Here is a 21,745-nt window from a genome sequence, read left to right on the forward strand (position 1 = left end):
CTCGTTCTTTAAAATATTTGGCGCAAATTTAAATATCAGCAAGTCAGCTAAGATTTGACTAAGTACAGTAGTGAATAAACATTTTTTTTTTACTTATTTGCATAAATACATGCCAGTATACAATGTTATTTACTAAGCGGAAGCTGTTTTCACGAAGCACGCATAAAAGAAGACATGTTTAAATATAGATCGCTCGCAATATTTATAAATTGTAAAGAGATACAATATTGAAAGTTTAATTATAAAATAATACAGATGACTAAAATTTTAATCTTACCTTAGTGTTAGGATATTTTGATAACAAAATTCTACTTTTATATTTGATATACACCAGGAAGTCAGCTATAAACTTAACACAAATATTTTGAGAATGATATGTAATATTTCACCTGCCTACTTTAAAAGATGCGGAAAAAGGTTGAACACCGTGAAGTGTATATGCTAAGGAAATTGTATCTCACTAAAATTTGAATTTTCAACCAGGTATTTCTGAATTACGCTATCATTTTCCTATGATTCACAATAAAAATTTAAATGTAAGATGACAATTAAATGTGCGAATAAAGTGACACACAATTAGACAAAATTAATTTTTAAGATTACATCTGATGAGGAAATTTTTCCCTCCTTTATATTTTTTATTTACTTATTTTACACAAAAGATGGAATTTTAAATGAAGTCAGGTATTTATGTAAGGGTTGTACAGGGAAATTGGTAACACACTGACTTATAATGATCTTTAAATTATTCAAGAAGGATTTCCTCCATTTTTATAATTATAAGAAAATTATATTTACCATAACATTATTCTATATACCAAGGGTAAATTAAAAAGGCCATCAGCATTATACTGGCAGATATTCAGTCTTTGAAAACTTTTAAAATTTGTTATCTATTAAACACTCCCAAACACTTGTCCTATTGTCTGCCTGTTAACAGTGTCCTTGCTAAACTTTGAAAATAGAGGAAGACTGGCATATTTTCCCCAAAGATTTCCTGTGTGTAAGGAATTGTCATGATGTTTCTTAGTGTCATTTTTCTGAGCCTTTTGCACTGAAAGAAAAGGTATACATACAATATTAGAACTGAATTAGATTATGAGTTCATACTTTACCTGATAAGAACTAAAAATCTTCAAACGAGAATAAATTGTATTTACTTGACCTAAGATACATGAGATCTGCACATGACTGCATTGACTGTGATATATGATACACGATGTCAACATATTGCTGTTTATGTAATTCTATGTTAAAATTTTCAAGCTTTGAAGTGAGTTAAAATACAAGTTGTCGGCGAATGGCTGCTTATGTTATTTGTATGTTAAAATCTGCCTGCATTTAATGTGAGCTACGGTACATGGGGTCAGCATATTGCTTCTCATGTAAATTGCATGATATCTTCCTGCGTTCTTGTCGTATGTTCAACCTCAACATAATTTTTCCATGAATTGTCTCCATTAGGTCAGCATAAGAATGCTAATATGAAATGTATTTAGTCCATGCATGTATATGTTTAGTCATTTAAATACACATGTCTGTTCATGTTTATGCACCACTATGTATGCATTATACTAATAATAACTTGTTTTAATACAATCTGAAATTTTATTCAGTTAATTGTAAATTTGATTACATGCATGTAGTTTTACCATAGTCAATTAAAGACAATTCAATAATTTCAACAAATCGTCCTTTTTTGGCAATTTTTATTTCAATGTTATTCAAATAAAATGCCTTTTACTTTGGTGGTGCTCCATGCGCCATGTAATCATTTTCATGTAGTATGCCTTCTGACTCCTTTTTTGTACGCTACCTTCTTGCTGGACAAACCATTCTAACATTATCTATACAATCGCTTGGATAAGTACTTGGTTGCAATGTAACATATCTTAATTGAAATTTTTTATCAATGACCTTATCCAAACTTTATTGTAACTTATATAATATTATACATTCTTTTGTTTCACTTCTTGTCATTTATCCTGGCAAAAAGAATTGAGAAACTTAAGTTTTGTTTTCCTTAAGTGGTTTAAGCAACAAGAACAAGCAAAAGAAAATGCATTTAACTAATGTAATGTGTGTAATTTGTTTAATGAAAACTTGAGAATATAAAAGCAATTTTATTAATTTATATTTACTTGAAAGAAGTAGGAAGCTCTCATAAAAAGTAAACTAAAATTAAAACAAATTAAATTCATGCACGCACGTGTAACATATTAGAAGAATATTTCCTTCAACAGAACACAACGCAATTCTACGGCGCTGCTGGAGGGCCAGGTAAAAAAATATTTATATTTGTTCGGACAAATTAGAAATTCGTTCGGACGAATTAGTTATTTGTTCGGACGAATTAGATATTCGTTCGGACAAATTAGAAATTCGTTCGGACGAATTAGAATTAGATATTCGTTCGGACAAATTAGAAATTCGTTCGGACGAATTAGAAATTTGTTCGGACGAATTAGAAATTTGTTCGGACGAATTAGAAATTTGTTCGGACAAATAGGTTATTTGTTCGAACAAATTAGATATTTGTTCGGACGAATTAGATATTTGTTCGGACAAATTAGATATTTGTTCGGACGAATTAGAAATTCGTTCGGACGAATTAGTTATTTGTTCGGACGAATTAGAAATTCGTTCGGACAAATTAGTTATTTGTACGGACGAATTAGAAATTCGTTCGGACGAATTAGTTATTTGTTCGGACAAATTAGAGAAAATGTGAACAACTGTCAGGACACCGCGATTAATGTGCGATTTGCACCAAGATGGTTCATTTTATTTTGATTCTTTGAAAATAACTTTAATGAACAACATCATCAATATATATTTTGAAGATAAGTCGTTTTAATGTTGACCTCTTTCTTATAATTTTATGTACATATTCACTACCCTGCAATTTATTAATCATGACATCTAAATGATTTTTGAAATACATTTCTGATACATATGTCGCCGATATGTAGCTGAAATATTGCCGATTCGGCGTAAAACATTCAATCAATCAATCTGGTACATATGCGGTGTATAAAATGAAAAAAGGTCCTCAATGAGTTTTTAATTAAATATTCCTGTTTGTGAATTAAGAAAACTTCACAAAAATGAACCTGTTCGTATTGATCTCAGGTTGTTCCTATGACGCGCGAGCCGGTGAATTAAGATGTCAACCGGTCAGTCTGGTATATTCCCTAGTCCATTGATTTACAGAGCATAATTATAGCCCCCTCCCCTTATTGGAGAGGTTCATGTAGTCGAACAAACTATTTAATTTCACTTTCAGCATTTCTTAATTTTGTTTAAACGCTTTTACAGTTGAATACCAGTTCGAAGGTTTGATAGGCCAATGACTCACTAGAAAGAGGAATTATGAAACCAACCCCTTTTATGGGGAAAATAAATCATGAATGAATGATTGTCAAAATATTTTCAAGTAACAACCCCCCCCCCCCCCCCTATTTAAAAACGATCGATTGTCTTAATCATTGAGAAGCTTAACTTGCATTAAATTATGATGTGTTTTTAATTTTTACTGCACTTTCTAGGAACGTAGATCTACATGTATTCATCTATATTTTTTTTTATCCTTTTCCTGGAAAAGGGCGTGTGTTTAATTTGGTCAATATTATACCTGCATGTTTTAATTCATGCGCTTTTCTGATATTGAAATATAAAACAAAATTTATATAGATACTTATTAATAGTTTTTATCGATCTTAGAAAGAATCCATTGGAAATGGACTTATGAGATTCCCTCTTTTTGTTCCTTTATCACAAAATACTTAAATGTGGGAACAGCGGTATAGAAGCCAAACTACAAATGTTCTAGGTAGTAAGCCCCACCTTAAAAAAATTAAGACCCATCGAATGAGAGGCTTCATATTTTGAGTCCGAAGTTTATCTTATATGATACAATACAGCCACGTTGCAGCGTCTTTGAAAGTGGGGGGGGGGGCTTAGAAAAAAAATTGACAAGCAAAAAAAAAGGGGGACACAGGAAAAGTTGCCTAAAGTTGACAGTCCTATTTCGTGGGGGGGGGGGGGCTTACCAATTTAACACCACCAGCAAAAGTTGGTCTGGTAGAACCAGATTGTTTGTTTATGACAAATCTTATGAGTGTGTCAGGGATGGGAGTGAAAAGCTGTTTGACACTTTGAATTTACTAGTGGGCTCAAAGATAATATACTTTCAGAATGGCAGACTTTAGGCCTATAATATATACCGGTATAGAGCCATTATTTCAGAATATTTACAATCAACATACCCGACTTTAATAGCACATTTCTAGTTGCAACGTGTGTATGTCATGGTCCAAAGAGCTATTTATGTATTAAAAAGGGATGAATCTTCCTGAATAGACAAATTGTATATCTCTCTTTACAAGATGATTTGTGCAAACATCTGATTTGTCCGAACAAATATCTAATCCGTCCGAACAAATTTCTAATTCGTCTGAACGAACATTTTATTCGTCCGAACAAATAACTAATTCGTCCGAACGAATTTCTAATTTGTCCGAACAAATATCTAATTTTTCCGAACAAATAACTTATATGTCTGAACAAATTTCTAATTCGTCCGAAAGAATTTCTAATTTGTCCGAACGAATATCTAATTTGTCCGAACAAATAACTTATATGTCCGAACAAATTTCTAATTCGTCCGAACGAATTTCTAATTTGTCCGAACGAATATTTTTTTCGTCCGAACGAATTTATAATTTGTCCGAACAAATAACTTATTTGTCCGAACAAATTTCTAATTCGTCCGAACAAATTTCTAATTTGTCCGAACGAATATCTAGTTCGTCCGAACAAATAACTAATTCATCCGAACGAATTTCTAATTTGTCCGAACAAATTTCTAATTCGTCCGAACGAATATCTAATTCGTCCGAACGAATATCTAATTCGTCCAAACGAATATCTAATTTGTCCGAACAAATAAAAATATTTTTTTACCTGGCCCTCCAGCGGCGCCGTACAATTCGAAGTTGATACAGGTAACTTACTCTTCATTTAACAAGAGGCCCACGGGCCTTATAGGTCACCTGACTATCATGTAACAACTTTCCAGCGATTGTATTTGGTTCGTGTTTTAATCCAAAAGCCATGAAATTCACAAATTTGAAGGAGGCACCATTGCTCATCAAAGGGCAGATTTCAAAGCATTAATTTATTTTTAGTCAAAGTACCCCCCTGGTACCCCTGACCCAGCGGCCCTGAAATTATCTATTTTGAAAGAGGCCCCTTTCTTCATTATAAGGCCAGCATTTTTTTTTATGTTTAGGTTTAGTTATGAACGTGAGAATGAAAAAGACCCGAAGGAGAAGGAAATAAAAAAATTTTTTGGATAAATCAATTATTAACATTTGTACATTCTTTTTTATGCTATTCAAATAGGCTCCTTACCACTGGACACATAATGCTTTAAAACAAATAGGAAAGTAGAACATTTAATTGCTTATTTCATCATCTGCCAGTTTGGGCCACTTATATAAATTTTGTGATGTTGGTCAAAATATATTTTAAAAAATCAATTCTTTAAAAGTCTTTCAATATATCTTCATTTTTTTTAATAGGTGAATGTGTGGACATTGTTCTAAAATTTACTTGATGCCTAAAATTATAATTCCTATCATAAAACAGACAGGGAGTATTGTGAACATTTTTTCAATTAAGTGTAAAATAATTTTTCTGGCTGATACAAATGATACTACATGCCTGTATATGTATATTCTTGCCTTTTAATAGTTGATTTTTTTTTAATTTCTTCGGGTTATTGTTTATTTCTTCCTCAAATGGACTTAACTTCTCCCATAGTTTTATTCATTACATCTGATGCATAAGCAACCCTTTTCAGAAGAATGATGCTTAGACTGTAAGCTATAACAGAGACCTAAACAAAGTCGCTGGCAATATGCAATAGCTACCACGGGCAGTTTAAAACCTGGGGGAGGAAAATAATTTACATGCAGACAGATACTTTTGAAACGAAAACAAAATTATCTCACCAGCATGTCATTGTGCAACAAAGTCGTCAGCATTATATTTGTCCTTTGAACGAGTGAAACGTTTTGAATGGCAGTCGTATCGATGGATTTTACACTAAACCAATTAGCTATCTTCTTAAATCTAGCTTTATTTACCCGCCGTTTCATCTTAAAACCGGAAGTGCGAGTTCGTAAATTTGAAATCTCGATCCCGACTCAAATTTGACATTGGAAAGAAAAAAAATTGTTTTATTTTTTTTCTGAAAATTCAAAACCTTGAGCGGAGGGTTTGTAAAACTGAAAATAAAATAAATCCTGGCCTTAAATATGTAATTAGATCATTAGTATATTAACCAGGAGGAAAGGATAAGATGTTCAAAGAATTCATGCATTTCACTATATAATCATTAGAGCCCCACCCTAAAACAAGAACCCCTGACCCTGGGGCCATAAAATTCAAAATTTTGGTAGAGGCACTCTTGCTCATCATAACTATGTACTTAGTTAGTTTATTGAATACCCAGGAGCAGAGAAGAAGATTTTCAAAGAATTAATGTATTTTCACTATGTAATCAATAGTGCCCCGCCCTAACATCAGAATTCCTGACCCTGGGGCCATAAAATTCATGAAATTCACAATTTTTGTTCCCCTTCACCCATAGATGCTTTGTGCTAAATTTGGTTGAAATTGGTTCAGTGGTTGCAGAGAAGAAGCTGAAAATGTTCAAATGTTAACGCACGACGGACGACGGACGACGACGGACGCAAACAGACAGCAATAGGTCACCTGAGTTTCAGGTGACCTAATAAAAAAATGTAAGCAAAAACGGGGTTGATTGAATTGAGATTTGTTTTTTCCTTAAAAAAAATTAAATTCAGTGACAATGACATTCTTTGGGACATTACGTTCGACATCTTCGATCTAAAGCATTGGAACAACGTTATATTATTGATTGTGTTTATCTTTATGTTTTATTTTGTTCTGCACTGAAAGCAGAGACTGACAAAACCTGTGCCATCACTTCGTTTTTAAAAACCTTTCTAAAGTTTTTAATGTTCAATTTTCATTATACCCCCACTTGAAAAATGGGAGGGTTTACTGTAATTATGTCGGTCCGTCCGTCTGTTACGCTTTAAGGTACCCATCTCTTATCCGCAACTCCTCTGATACCACTGAGTGAAATTTAATGAAACTTTCACAAAGCCTTTATTACATATTGCCATTGTGCACCTCATATTTTTTTTTTTGATCCCACACATATTTTGGTTTGTCCGGCAACAGCAAAACATGGACTTTTCCATTATAATCATATGGAAGGCGGGATGTATCATTTAGTGAGCTCATTGTTCACAATACCTCTAGTTCGGATTATAAGAACTTTTTTTTTCTCGCAAGTACACAATCATTTATATATTTGCCTGAAATATATAGGTAGAAATAGTACTCAAAATCTGTTTAAATTCCTTATTTATAAAGCATTAAAGGAGAAAAACAACAATAACTTGTGACATGCAAATAATTATGAACTGCTTTTCTATATCTTTTGTAAAAAGTTTATTCTTTCTATATTATTGTCACTTGTAGTATGTTTCTAATTTTTGATTTTTGTAAAAAATTAAATTTTACACGTTCTTTTAAAAGAATTTAAAGTATAACATATTTACACGTACATTTTCTATTCCTTGGCTATGTACATGTATTTTCCATATTTACATTACCAGAGTCACTGTCAGATCTACTCATGAACTCTTATTAACCGGTCAAAATATATTCGACTGAGTTTAAGCAACAAAGTTTCCTTGTAAACCGCATAACACAATTTTATAGGAGATCGAATCGTGATTTTATATCATGGACATTTAAATCTAATTCCAAAATATTCTTTCAAGGGGCGGGTAAGCCATATTAAGGTAAATATGGGAAATCAAATTCGTTGCATTCTTCCATATACATGTAATATAAAACGAGAGATGTCGTGCCTAAAACAAAATTTAAAAGTTGACAAAATAAATTTACAAAGAAAATGGAATCTTTGATTCTTAATGATACAAGAATATGAGTATTCAAACATGCATCAAATATGTAATTATATTGAAATTCCTAGATAAAAAAAGATGCATACTATGATAATGAGTAGGTGTGCAATAATATAACAACATATACTTTTTCATAATGTATAAAAAAGAGAAATATTAACTTCAATTACGTGCTTTATACACAGTACCATCTGCTCACGTTTTATATGAATACAATACAGTGGAATTCAATGTGATTATCAAATATCTCTGGCTCGTTATAAGCTTAGACGGTGTACATTTTGAAGAATAATGTGATAATTTTGATAACAAAAGTTTATAAAGTGCATTAAGGAGGGAATCATTCTACCTCCATAACGTGCTATAGATTGATTGATTAATTGTATATTGTTTAACGTTCCTCTCGAGATTTTTTCACTCATATGGAGACGTCACCGTATGCCGGTGAAGGGCTTCAAATTTTGACCTTTACTCGGCACTCAGGGCCATTGAGCAGTGGGGGATCTTTATCGTGCCAACGCCTGCCGCTGACACGGGACCTCGGTCTCATCCGAAGGACCCGCAACTTTCACTTCAAAGTGCCGAGCGCATGGCGAAGGAACAGTTGCTACCAATTTTAACGACTAGGTCAGTCGAGGCCGAGATACGAACTCACGACCTCCTGATCACGGAGCGAGCGCTCTACCGACTGAGCTACCATGAACGGTACGTGCTATAGAAGGTATTTGTTTGTAGTTGAGATGTTTGAAAAAATTTCAAATAAGTTTGACATAAAATAGAATTTGACACGATATAATTTGGAAAAATATGACAATCTTGATTCTCTAAAACACATATACATGTCCTGAGGTTTTACTTCAAAATTGACCCAGAGCTTATCCCTTAACATAAGAATATAACGATTTAAGCAATGTTATTATCCTTCAGAATTATACAGTCAATCTGATTGGTTTAGAGCAGGTCACGTGCAGGGAGACAACTCGTGATGTCTCCCTCACACGCAGGGTGACAACTGTTATCTCCCTTCAGATGACAATGAAATAGCGTAAGCGAGCATGCAGGGTTACAACTGTGTTGTCGCCCTTTTGATAAAAACTACCGTGGTTTAAGTGAGATAACTCCTATTTATAAGTACAATGGCTAAATATGCGGGATCGGTAAACAATAAATTGTAACGATGACGTCAAAGTTGTCTGTTGACATATTTTGAAAGGATGGAATCGGAGCAGAGTAGAAGAAAACAAGAGGTTTGATTACTATTTTCTACTCTATCTATAATTGATAATTGAATATTCTTCAGGATAATAAAACTATTATGGACTGTTTAGAAGGGAGACATCACCAATTATCAGGTCTGAGTAGGGTTGTCACCCTCGGGCACAAGCGCCCTCGGGCAACAACCCTACTCAGACCTGATAATTGGTGATGTCTCCCTTCTAAGCAGTCCATAATTGTATATTAAATCAATATGAGACTTTTGGTCCAAATGCGGTATTTGTAAAACAATGAATAAACATCACACATATTTTCCTCATGAACTTCACGTTTTTTTTCGAAATCGTTTAAGATTTTGAGAAAAACAAATGCCAGTTAACTTTTTCCGTGTTTAAAGAGGGGACATTAGCAAGAGGCCCATGGGCCTTATAGGTCTCCTGAGCATCATGCAACAACTTAACAACGATTGACTTTGTTTCAAGTTTTAAACTAGATGTCATGGCATTCAAAATTTTGAAAGAGGCACCATTACTAATCATAACTAAACACTCAGCATGTTTAGTTTGGTAACTTAATACCCATAGACAGAGTAGGGGAACAAAAAATGCATTTCGACTAGTCAGTAATATTCAGCAATAATCCGTATAGTGCACCTACCACACCTTAACCCCTGACCCTTGGTCCACACATTTCACAATATTTTATGAATACAAAGATTTCAATCAATTAATTCAATTTCATTATATAAGTAGAGCCCCCCCCCCCTCTATGGTACCCCTGACCCAGGGGCATAGAAATTCACAATTCAGAAAGAATGGCCCTTGCTCATCATAGCTATATAGGTAGTTCATCTGCTTAATTCCCAGGAGCAAAGAAAAAGATTTTCAAACAATTTCTGGATTTTCTCTATATAACCAATAGAGCCCCGCCCTAACACCATACCTCCTGACCCTGGGGTTATACAATTCACAAAGGTATTCTTCCACATCATAACTATGTACTTAGTTAGTTTATTTAATACCCAGGAAAAGAAAGAACATTTTTAAAGAAATCTCTTTTCACTATATAATCAATAGAGCCCCGATCTAACCTCAGTACCCCCGACCCTGGGGTCATAGAATTCATAATTTTGGAAGAGCATTTTTGCTCATCTTAACTATATACTTAGTTAGTTTGTTGAATACCCAGCAGCAGAGAAGATTTTCAAACAATTTCTGCATTTCATTTTTTTTATATACAGGTCATCAATAGAGCCCCGCCCTAACACTAGAACCCCTCACCCTTGGGCCATCAAATTCACAATTTTGGCATTCTTCCTTATCATAAATATGTACTTGGTTAGTTTATTTATTATACAGGAGCAGAGAAGAAGATTTTTAAAGAAATATTTCATTTTCACTACATAATCTATAGAGCCCCGCCCTAGCACTGGAACCCCTGATCCTGGGGCCATAAAATTCACAATTTTGTAAAAGGCTCTCTTCCACATCATAAATATGTACTTGGTTAATTTATTTAATATACAGGAGCAGAGAAGAAGATTTTTAAAGAAATAATCCATTTTCACCATATAATCAATAGAGTCCCGCCCTAGCACTAGCTAGAACCCTTGACGCTGGGGCCATAAATTCACAATTTTGCAAAAGGCATTCTTCCTCATCATAACTATGTACTTAGTTAGTTTATATAATACCCAGGAGCAGAGAGAAAGACTTTTAAAGAAAAAATGCATTTTCACTATATAATAAATAGAGCCCCACCCTAGCACTATAACCCCTGACCCTGGGACCATGAATTTCATAATTTTGGTAGAGGACTCAATGGTCATTACATTCATGCTAACAGTTTGACTGCTTGATGTTCAGGAGTAAAGAAGAGGATTTTTTAAAGATTGCACTAATTTTAGTGGTTTTGGCCCCAATCCTTAGACCCCAGGGGGGCAGGGACCATGAAATTCACAATTTTTGTTTCACTTCACCCATAAAAATTAATGCTTTATGTAAAATTTGGTGGAAATTGGTTGAGTGGTTGCAGAGGAGAAGCTGAAAATGTTCAAATGTTAACACACGACGAACGACGCACGACGACAGACAAAAACAGATAGCAATAGGTCACCTGAGTTTACTCAGGTGACCTAAAAACCAAGTTTGTAGTTGAACCATGTTTTGGCTGTCTCTGTTTAAACTTCTTTACAGTGATAGATAACCATGCGTCCGTGGATTTAATTATTACATGCATCGCAAGCGAAAGTATTTTATCTTCCTTTGTTAAGCATTTCGTCTGTTGTCAAAATACATTGATATACTATCTTCTGCTCGATATTCTGCCGACGACGGTGATTTTCTAATGTACATAGAAAATGATTGCATGAGCCAGAGTAGTGTTTTATCTTATGCAAGTCCTCTCGATAAGAAACAAGAATATGCATTGATATTAAACAATTAAAAAAAGTCTATGTAAATAAATGTAAAGATGGACGTGAGTTCTACATTTAAATATTAACATCAGCAATCCGTACATCCTCATCTACATCTTTCCGTCTGCTTTTTCATATTGGTGAAGTTCTTCATAAGTGCTTTGGTGGTCGAGTTCACTAAGTTCTGCATAAGGGGAAGTGACCCTGTTCGATAAGAAAATGATTTTTGCATAAAGACGTAAATCTTAAAGTAAGAATTTATTTAAGTAAAAAATAATTAAATAAGGGAGCAAAACAATACATACACATCTCGCTCACTTTGTTTATCTGCAAATTGAAAAAAAGGTACAAATTACTACCTTTCCGAAAAAGTTTATACTTTTATGCTCCCGTATCGAGAGATTTGTTTTGTCCCGTCTGTATGTTTGTCAACTTTAACCTAGGCCACAACTATTGCGCTGTCAAGGGTAAGTACATATATACCTCTTCAGTCTACATCCCACTCCTGAATATGTAGCAATCGGGGGCATAGTGTTTAACAAACAGATCGTGTTTTAAATCATGTAATACTTTTGACATATTCATTTGTTATCAACACCTTTAGTTACAGATTTCAATTCAAAAATATTTTCCCCTACAGTTCGTGGCATTTGTACACGATTTATATAATAATCTTCCAAAAATATGATTGTAATGGAAACTTTTTACATTACATTCGCTTTTGATAAGTTGATTTCAAATATATTGGTTGTATCTTTTTTACTCCATTCAATATCATAGACATGGAATTGAAACACCATTGGAATAACCGACGTTAAGATTGTAAACAATATCCTGTCTTTATGATAAAAATGATTTTTCCATTACATGTCTTTATTTAATATTATTACCTCCTGTATCCACAACTGAAAATTCGTTGTAATACTCTCTGTCATTGTGGGTGTCCACAACCGTCCCTTTTGCTGCATGAAAAAAAGAAATTGCAGTAAAATACATTAGAATAAGAGGCCCATGAGCTTTATAGGTCACCTGAGCATCATGCAATAACTTTCAAGTGATTACATTAGGTTCATGTTTTAAGCTAGATGCTATGGCATTAACAATTTTGAAGGAGCCCCCAACCCTGGGGCCATTAATTTAACAATTTTGGAAAATGCACTCTTGTCCATCATAACTATGTACTAAGTTAGTTTATTTAATACCCAGAAGCAGAGAAATAAATTTTCAAAGAAGTAATACATTTTCACTATATAATCAATAGAGCCCCGCCCTTACACCAGAACCCCAAACCCTGGGGCCATAAAATTCACAATTTTGTAAAAGGTAGTCTTATTCAACATAACTGTGAACTTGGTTTGTTTATTTAATACCCAGGAGCGGAAGAGAAGATTTTCAAAGAAATTATGTATTTTCACCATAAAATCTATATAGCCCCGCCCTAGCACTAGAACCCCTTTAATGAATTTAACAATTTTGGTAGAAGACTCAATGTTAATTACAATTATTCAAACAGTTTGACTGCTTGATGTCCAGGAGTAAAGAAGAAGATTTTTAAAGATTGCATCAATTTTAGTGGTTTTGGCACCAACCCTCAGGCCCCAGGTTTGGACAGGGACCATGAAATTCACAATTTTTCCCCCTTTACCCATAGATGCTTTATGCCAAAATTGGTTGAAATTTGTTGAGTGGTTGCAGAGAAGAAGCTGAAAATGTTCAAATGTTAACGCACGACGCCGGACGAAAAACGGATAGCAATAGGTCACATGAGTTTACTCAGGTGACCTAAGAATTAGAGCGAGTAATTTTATTGCTTTTGTGGTGAATCTAGCGAAATTACGCAAAAATTAATTCAACGTGTACATGTATATATAAGAATTTACAGTTTTATATTTATAGAATAAAATTAACCCTTTCAAGAGATATATATTGAAAGACACATAAATAACAAAAAAGTATAATAAAAAAAATAACTTACGCTGCATTCTTCTCCAGATGAGATAGTTAATGAGACTTCCCATCACAACAATTAATATAGAGACAACAATGCTTGTAATGGTAATTGTGTAGTCATTCTTACATGTACATCTGCCGCAAGACTCTGCCTGCAAAAATTGGACAAAAAAGGTGACGATTTTTATGTAAAACATTTGCGTCTTTGTCTATTTATTTTTCAATATAAAGTGATCACTTGATCATATACATGTATTTTCAAAAATCAGTCTGATGTTGCCACTTCCTTCGTTTGTATATTTATATCTTACTTCACCTGTTCGTATGATAGACAATGTCCTGATTCGTGATGACAAGTCTGGCTGACGCATTCCGTACTACATCTTTCTTTACAATTGACTCCCCAGTTCGATGGTCTACAGACTACAAAATTAACATGTCCAAGGACCTTAACTCTTTACAACTTACTGAACATTTATGCAACATACACTTAATGTTCACGTCATGGAAATAGAAATTTACCATTTCCCTGCAAGCACCTTATAGCGTGGTACACGTTTCTCTACACTTTAGCGTAAATAATATCATGACGTAGAATTATAATACAAATATAACTTTTCTTATTTTATGAGATCTTTGCAAGTATAAAAATGAATAAAATTGGCATTAAATTAAAGATTTAATGAACTTTTTAAAGTGTGTGAAAATGCGTGATTGCGGGGAAACGGTATATGCGTGATTTTGCGTTAGAAATAGGAAATGGTATATGCGTTAAAATGCGTGACTGCGGGGAAAGGGGTTAACTCACATGGCGCATCAAAATCAATTATCAAAGTGATTTAGGCTCAACTCGACAAAAACCACTTTTAAAAAGATTGTTTTGGATTATCAATATCAATAGATGCAATGAGATGATTATAATATGTATAAAGAAATTTCAAAAGAAAAGTAACCGATAAAAATGTAGTTAACGAACAGTGACCGATTTCTTTAGCACGACTGGAGAAAACACAAAGGAAAACTGTTTTTCTTAGTTAAAGAATTATTCAGGAATTCAAATTAAATTTTCTCATATCAAATGAACATCATTGCTCAGTTGTAATCATAAACATGGTATTGAACGTTATTTCCATTCATTGACGATGACAGTATACGAAAGATAAATATGCTTCAGGCATTTTGACACTTCCTAAATGCGTAAAAAATGTAAGACTGTTTTAATCTCCGTCGATTTGTAATATTCATTAGATTTTGATATTCTTAAAATATGAAGTGAGAAAGCCTTTGCAGCATTTTACACTTTCCTCTTATTCAATTGAGAAATGAAAGAATCCGTAACTTACCCGGAAACAAGGTATATAATTAGATATATAACAGGCTTTTATAGTATATACATGTACATGTAGAGCTTTCAATAAAGTTACAAGTTAGTATTTATTTGATGAAACGAACGTATTATTGCAAAGGCATGTAGAATAAAAAATACCCTTTACACGCACACGAAGTTTTGGATATCAAAACTTAATCGAAAAAGAGTTACTCTACGCATTAAAAGATATGATAAATATCTTATTTCTACAAAATATTAAAAGTATTCATACCATTCGTACAAAGAGACCCCTCGTATCCTACAGCACACCCCTCTGGACATGTACCGTTGACATGGTTACACGTGGTATTGTTCATACAATGTCCACAGCTTTCATTACAGTTATAACCATACTTTCCACCTTCACACTCTTTAAAGGGTGGAACAGTTACTGATAATTCACCTTTATGTACAAACAAGGTCAAATAATTTTTTCTGTTTTAATTTAAACTTACCTTCCGAATATTTTTTTTCTAGTAAAAAGGAAAATAATTTTTAAAATGGAAAGACTGATTATTTAGAACTATTCATATCATTTATTATTTTTTTTATCGTAGATAAATACTACGTTTTACTAATTCAATGAAGTAAATTTTATGAATATTCGATTTATTGATTGATTATATATTGTTTAACGTCCCTCTCCAGAACATTTCACTGATATGGAGACGTCACCATTGCCGGCGAAGGGCTCCAAATTTAGGCCTATGCTCGGACTTACGGCCTTTGAGCAGGGAGGGATCTTTATCGTGCCACACCTTCTGTAACGATGGGCCTCGATGTATGCGGTCTCATCCGAAGGACAGCCCCGTTTAGTCGCCTTTTACGACAAGCAAGGGGGTACTGAGAACCTATTCTAACCCGGTTCCCTACGGGGCTTTTGAATATCGACCATAATAGATTATGAACAAAAAACAAAAAAACGAAAAATGTATTCAGAAGTTTCTGTGCTGCAGTTTATGTGTGCATTATTTGTTTTTTCTTAAGGGTCCTCCACACCATGTGACCTTTGACGTATATAGAGAAAAAATACTTTTACTTCCGGTTTTATTGAGAAAATACATGAACGAATTGTCCTACCACCGTTTGTAAACAATGAACACATGGCATGATGATCACGGAGTGACCGATGAAAAGGATTTAAAAAAAAAAAAAAAGAACAAAAAGAACAACAGTCGTCTTGGATTATGTTAATAAAGATAATAATTCCTAGACAACAGGTACCGGTGGGTATGACGAGAAACGTATAGGTTATTTACACTTTCAGGCTAAATAACAGAGTCTGTTTTTGATGGTTGAACATGTTGAAATTTCGGCACACTAATTTGTACGTTTCAATAATACATTATTTCATTGTGTGTTTATAAATATTGATAAAATAGTGTGCGTTTCTAGTTTTCCTCTTTTATTTTTGTCCAGTTCAGTGGCCAGTATATTACTAAATATAGTATGGTGACTTATGCGGAGACTTGCCAAAGTTTTTGAGTCCTAAGCAACAGGAAAGATAACTCCAAAAAGGAACTTTGATACCAGAGATTTTGAAAATGTTTTTCTACATCAGTGCATTTAATTTTAATTCAATTTTTTGATGTAATCTAATTCATTAATGTTTCTTCTCTACAAAAGGAGTCCTTGTTGATTATTCTCGTGATGTATTTCAGAGAAAATGAGTTTTATGTACTTTTTATATATAAAATAAATTTCTGTAAAAAAAATGTGTTGATCAATAAAATTAAGTTTTTATGGTTATTCTGTGAGCTTAAAAATATACGAAAGGGTAAGACAATTTTTTTTTTGCTAGGTATGAAAACGCCTTGGGAAAAATTTCTTGAAACTTGTGAAATACATGTAATTAATTTAAAAAATCAGTATAAATTTCATTTTAATCCCTGGACAGTTTTTAAAGGTTGAAATGCTTTTTAAAAGTAATGCTCAATAATATGAGAACATAAGCTGTGGGTGTGTGGAGGACCCTTAATTCCCTTTCAAATCATAAGACCATACCAGCATTACAGAGAGATCCGTTGTACCCTTTAGAACATCGCTGTAAACAAGTTCCGTTTATATGATGGCATTTTTCATAATTTAGGCAGTGACCACAGACTTGAATGCAGTTAATACCATACATCCCATCATCACATTCTTTGTATTTGTATAGGTGTTTATTTATAAGATTAATCCATAGTCTTTTATTCTTCATTCTCTCTGAATAATTGTTTATTTCAAACATTTAAGCATATGAAAATTAATAAATGTCTGTCTTTTACCTTTAGTACAAAGCAATCCTTTGTATCCAATCGAACATCCTTGTAAACAAGTACCGTTTATATGGTAACATTGTTCGTCGTCAAAACAGTGCCCACATTTTCTGTTACAGTTCTCACCATACATTCTACCATCACATTCTATGAAAAAGAAATGAAATATATAGTATATCGACAACAATGCAAACGATACTTAAATGCAAACATCTAAAAGGAATCCATTTCATACGCTTTACTTCATGTAGCTGCAGGACTGTAGCTCTCTGCTTGAGAAAATTCGGACAGATAAAGCAGAGAGCTACAGATCCAAGTGTTGTAAAAACCTTCGATTTACGCCGACGATTTTTTTGTCGCTACTTAAGGTATTATTTCAAGTAGTTTAAGCTTTTTCTGGCTTTTAGAATAGTATCCTATAATAAATCATATACTGAACTCTTATATTTGATACTTTGTTTTCCTTTTAATACCTTGTTTACCTTTCAACGGTCCGAAACAGTCCTGCATATTGTTTTGTAATGTCGGTTTAAAAGAGTTCCATTTCGATGTCCGTAACCAAAAACTGCCATTTGTTAGCGTTGAGAGGTAAGTAAATGATCAAGAATTGAAGTTAAATGTATGATTAATTTATAGATACCATTTAAAATTATTTTCAAAGTTGGGGAATGTATGAAATACACGAAAAAATACCCATAGTGAGCGATAAAAAATCGTCGGCGTAAATCGAAGGTGTATACAACGCTTAGATCTGTAGCTCTCTGCTTTATCTGTCCGAATTTTCTCAAGCAGAGAGCTACAATTCTGCAGTAACGTTTTACTTCATGGATTTTTTTATTTTTAATTTTTTTGCTCCTAATTGGTCGATATTTTAATTTATTGCGTAAATTTCTCCCATGAAAAAACTTCGTACTTGTTGGTAATTTTATTACGTTTAAAACATTTAATGTATCTTTTTTCATTAATAATAAATCTATTTATAAAGTTTCATAAATGTATAATAGTACCCTTGAGAAGCAGCACATTAGAAAGGGAGTTTCGTGCAACAAATACATGTATATTAAAATATCTATAATTAAATTATTCATAGTTCAACTTCAAGATGAGAATTTTGACATTCACACAAATAATCGGAATTCCCATCCACCCGTGAGTAGAAATTGAAAAAAAATAACTACAGTCTGCATTTCCTAAAATCCATTTAATCATTGTCAAAAAATGAATAAATAAACAACATTTGTAAAATTACCACAGAGATCTCAAATTTATTTTATTATGATAATTAAATGTTCTTTATATTTTAGATTTGAAGCCTTGCAAGTATTTTATTTAAAATATTGCAGTAACTAAACAAAGTAATATTTTCGTCTTATCTAAAAAACCGTTTATCAGGTCTATCGTGTGATGTGTTTATCGTATTTTGCGTGTATCGTATTTTGCGTTTATCGTATCGTGCGTGTATCCTATCTTATCGTGCGTGTATCCTATCGTAATGTGTGTGTATCCTATCATATCGTGCGTGTATTCTATCGTATCGTGTATTCTGTAAAGAATAACAATGCGTGTGCTGTACAATATAGATTACCTTCAGAACAAAGCACCTTTTTATATCCAGCTGAACATCCTTGTAAGCAGCTTCCATTAATATGATTGCACTGTGTGTCATTAAGACAATGACCGCAGCTTATATTGCAGTTATAACCGTACATTCCACCGCTACATTCTTTAAAATAAAGAATTAGTATAATTAGTGTTTTTATAATGTTTTTTCATATAGTTTTTGTTGATATGAGACAATATTAGATGGTATCATCAGACTGTTTGCAGCTCTACCAAAAAAGAGAGAAAAAACGAATTCATTCCATGTGTTCAGTAGAATATATTCAATTACAGATTTCATAATTAAAGCAATGGCTTTTTCTACAACAACAGGATAATTACTTACCAGTCTTACAAAGAGAATCTGTATATCCAGGAGAGCACCCCTCTAAACAGGTTCCGTTTTCATGGTAACAGTCAGCGCCGCCATAGATACACTCTCCACAGGTTTGATTGCATTTCAAGCCGTACCTCCCATCGTCACATTCTGCCAAAAATTTCAGAAAGATTTCAGGAAATGATGGAAGTTATTCCTTTGTATATTTGTTTTCAATCCTGAGTCAAAGTGTGTTTGCGATTAGCTTGTATTTTTACTAATGTGACAAAAGCACAGACAAAAATTATCTGTAATTGTAAGGACAGCAGGATATAAACAAAAAACATTTTAGATAACTTCACATATTATTGCAGGGATCTTCAATTGCAATTGTTCCTCAAAGTATCTAACCTTTCTTACAAAGAATCCATTCGTATCCTGCAGAACATCCTTGTAAGCAAGAACCGTTGACATGGTGGCACTGTGTATCATTTAAACAAAAACCACATGTTTCACTGCAGTATGTTCCGTACATTCCACTGTCGCATTCTAAAAATAGTTCCATACATGAAACATACGGAGATAACGTACAGCATTCAAGTACAACAGTAAAAAAAATCAAAATAGGAGCAGAGCAAACATGGACCTCTCAAACATCATGTCGAGACAGGTGACATGAAGGAGTGCGCATCGCCTAGCGACAGGTAACACCCGCCATTTACTCCCTGTCATGATCGGGAAATAACGGAAAAATCCGTCGCCAATTCAGTGTATAAATAATGGACTAACGATAAGTATTGAAAACATAAGTCAGTATTTCACTCAATGATAAATTGTATTCACTGACAAGGTCATTGTATTGACAAAAGAACTTACGAAATGATGACTTTAAACGAGACTGCTAATATTCCTGTTTCATAAATTTTGTTCATCAATAATTTACCTTGTTTTAGAAATTGTTCATTCGTAGAACATGTTTTGCAGAACGAATCAACTGAGATATATAAACTTATTAAATTCCGTTTGCAGGCGATGAAGGTATACTGCTGCATAAGCAATGAAAGTTGACGATAGAAAAGTTAGTCATCACATTTATCACAGAGCTTAGTTGTTAGATTACGATTAACGTCTTTTTCAAGTAAAATATTCAAGTATTAAAGAATGTGTCACACTCTATAATATCTTTTATCTCAAGGTTACCAGGGTATATCGTATCGAATAATGAATGGCAATTACAATTCTTAATTGAAAATACGTCGTCGATATATCTAAATGTCGAGTTGAAGGTCACAGCAAGTTTTTTTCTTCTTTTCACGCATAAGATTCTGGACAAAATTTGTTTCATATGAATACAAAAATATTAATACCGCTAATACCGGAGGTACCCTTGAAAATTCCAATAATAAAACTTACTTTCTTTACAGAGGGGTGCCTTATATCCAGGGGTACAACCTCCGCTACATGATCCGTCAATGTGGCTACAATAAGCACCATTTAAACAATGTCCACAGGTTTTGTTACATTCCAAGCCAAACCTTCCACCGTCACATTCTTTGAAATAAGTGTTTTCTTCAAATCATTATCAATTACTGTACTTCTTATTACTAAGTATTTTTTTTTTTCAATTGTGCAAGTATTTATTGTTTAACGAATAAAAAGTTAATAATATATTAGAAATATGATTACTACAAACAATTCCTAAATGTTAACATATTAAATGTCAATTTGATAACATGAACATGTTTAATCCACATGTAACAATATGTTTTCTACTTCAGCATTCATAATGGACTTTTACGAGAAGCACTGACTTTTATAGTTGACTATTTACTTGGACATTTAAACATTCACATCTACGGAGGTACAGAATTGATAATGGAAAAGAAAACCTTTCTACTGGTCATGGTAATGGTGTAAGGGGCACTTATATGTGAAAGCCTGGATTTGAGGGTATGACGGTTGTCGTTTTCTTCAAGGACAACTTATCTATGTATTGAAATAGCCCGTTATTTTCGTTAAATTATGTTTGAGCTTAATTATTATATGGTAAAAGAGTCTCCGTACACTGTCCTAATGTAAGAGTAATTCGTCAACTGTAAAAGTCAGCGCTCCTCGTAAAAGTCCAATAGGATAAATGTTTTTCCCTGAAAACTTCATACGTTTTTGACATAAAGATCCTTCGTATCCCGCGGAGCACCCTCCAGTACAGAAACCATTGATGTGATGACATTGTGTGTTATGTAAACAGTGTCCACAACTGTGATTGCAGGCAGGTCCGTACATTCTACCGTCACATTCTTTAATGTAAATATAAAACGATATGTTAAATGAAACACCCTGTCCATACCATCAATTAACGCTCACAAAACGATAACATCTTAAATGATACAACAAACATATAAATAACTATTTTTTTTAAAATAAAATGTATATGTATTAAGTATTATGGTCATGATTTCATTTTTCAAAAGAAGAAAAAATACAAAGTAAAGGAAACGAGAATTCTTATACCATTTCAAGGAATACACGTGGAGCATCTGTCGTACATGTATTTTTGGTAAATTAGGTCAGGTAACCTCTGTAGTAAGA

At 33.3% G+C, this 21,745-nt stretch overlaps 1 protein-coding gene across 1 annotated transcript in view; it reads right to left on the reverse strand.

Moving 5' to 3' along the window:
* Positions 1–896: 896 nt before the first annotated feature.
* Positions 897–21,745, reverse strand: part of LOC134282469 (multiple epidermal growth factor-like domains protein 10) — a 32,171-nt gene continuing 11,322 nt past the window's right edge. Inside the window, exons 9-20 of the mRNA XM_062764878.1 lie at positions 21,316–21,453; positions 20,570–20,707; positions 19,568–19,705; positions 19,187–19,327; positions 18,827–18,964; positions 17,251–17,388; positions 16,988–17,125; positions 15,216–15,353; positions 13,931–14,037; positions 13,640–13,766; positions 12,555–12,626; positions 897–1,054 (exon numbers count right to left, since the gene is read on the reverse strand). Of these exons, the coding sequence (XP_062620862.1) occupies positions 897–1,054; positions 12,555–12,626; positions 13,640–13,766; positions 13,931–14,037; positions 15,216–15,353; positions 16,988–17,125; positions 17,251–17,388; positions 18,827–18,964; positions 19,187–19,327; positions 19,568–19,705; positions 20,570–20,707; positions 21,316–21,453 (1,571 nt within the window). The remainder of the gene's footprint in view (positions 1,055–12,554; positions 12,627–13,639; positions 13,767–13,930; positions 14,038–15,215; positions 15,354–16,987; positions 17,126–17,250; positions 17,389–18,826; positions 18,965–19,186; positions 19,328–19,567; positions 19,706–20,569; positions 20,708–21,315; positions 21,454–21,745) is intronic.

This window comes from Saccostrea cucullata, unplaced genomic scaffold (assembly GCF_032062105.1).
Source record: "Saccostrea cucullata isolate Sc308-1 unplaced genomic scaffold, CSIRO_AGI_Scuc_v1 ctg1137, whole genome shotgun sequence".
Lineage (NCBI taxonomy): Eukaryota > Metazoa > Mollusca > Bivalvia > Ostreida > Ostreidae > Saccostrea > Saccostrea cuccullata.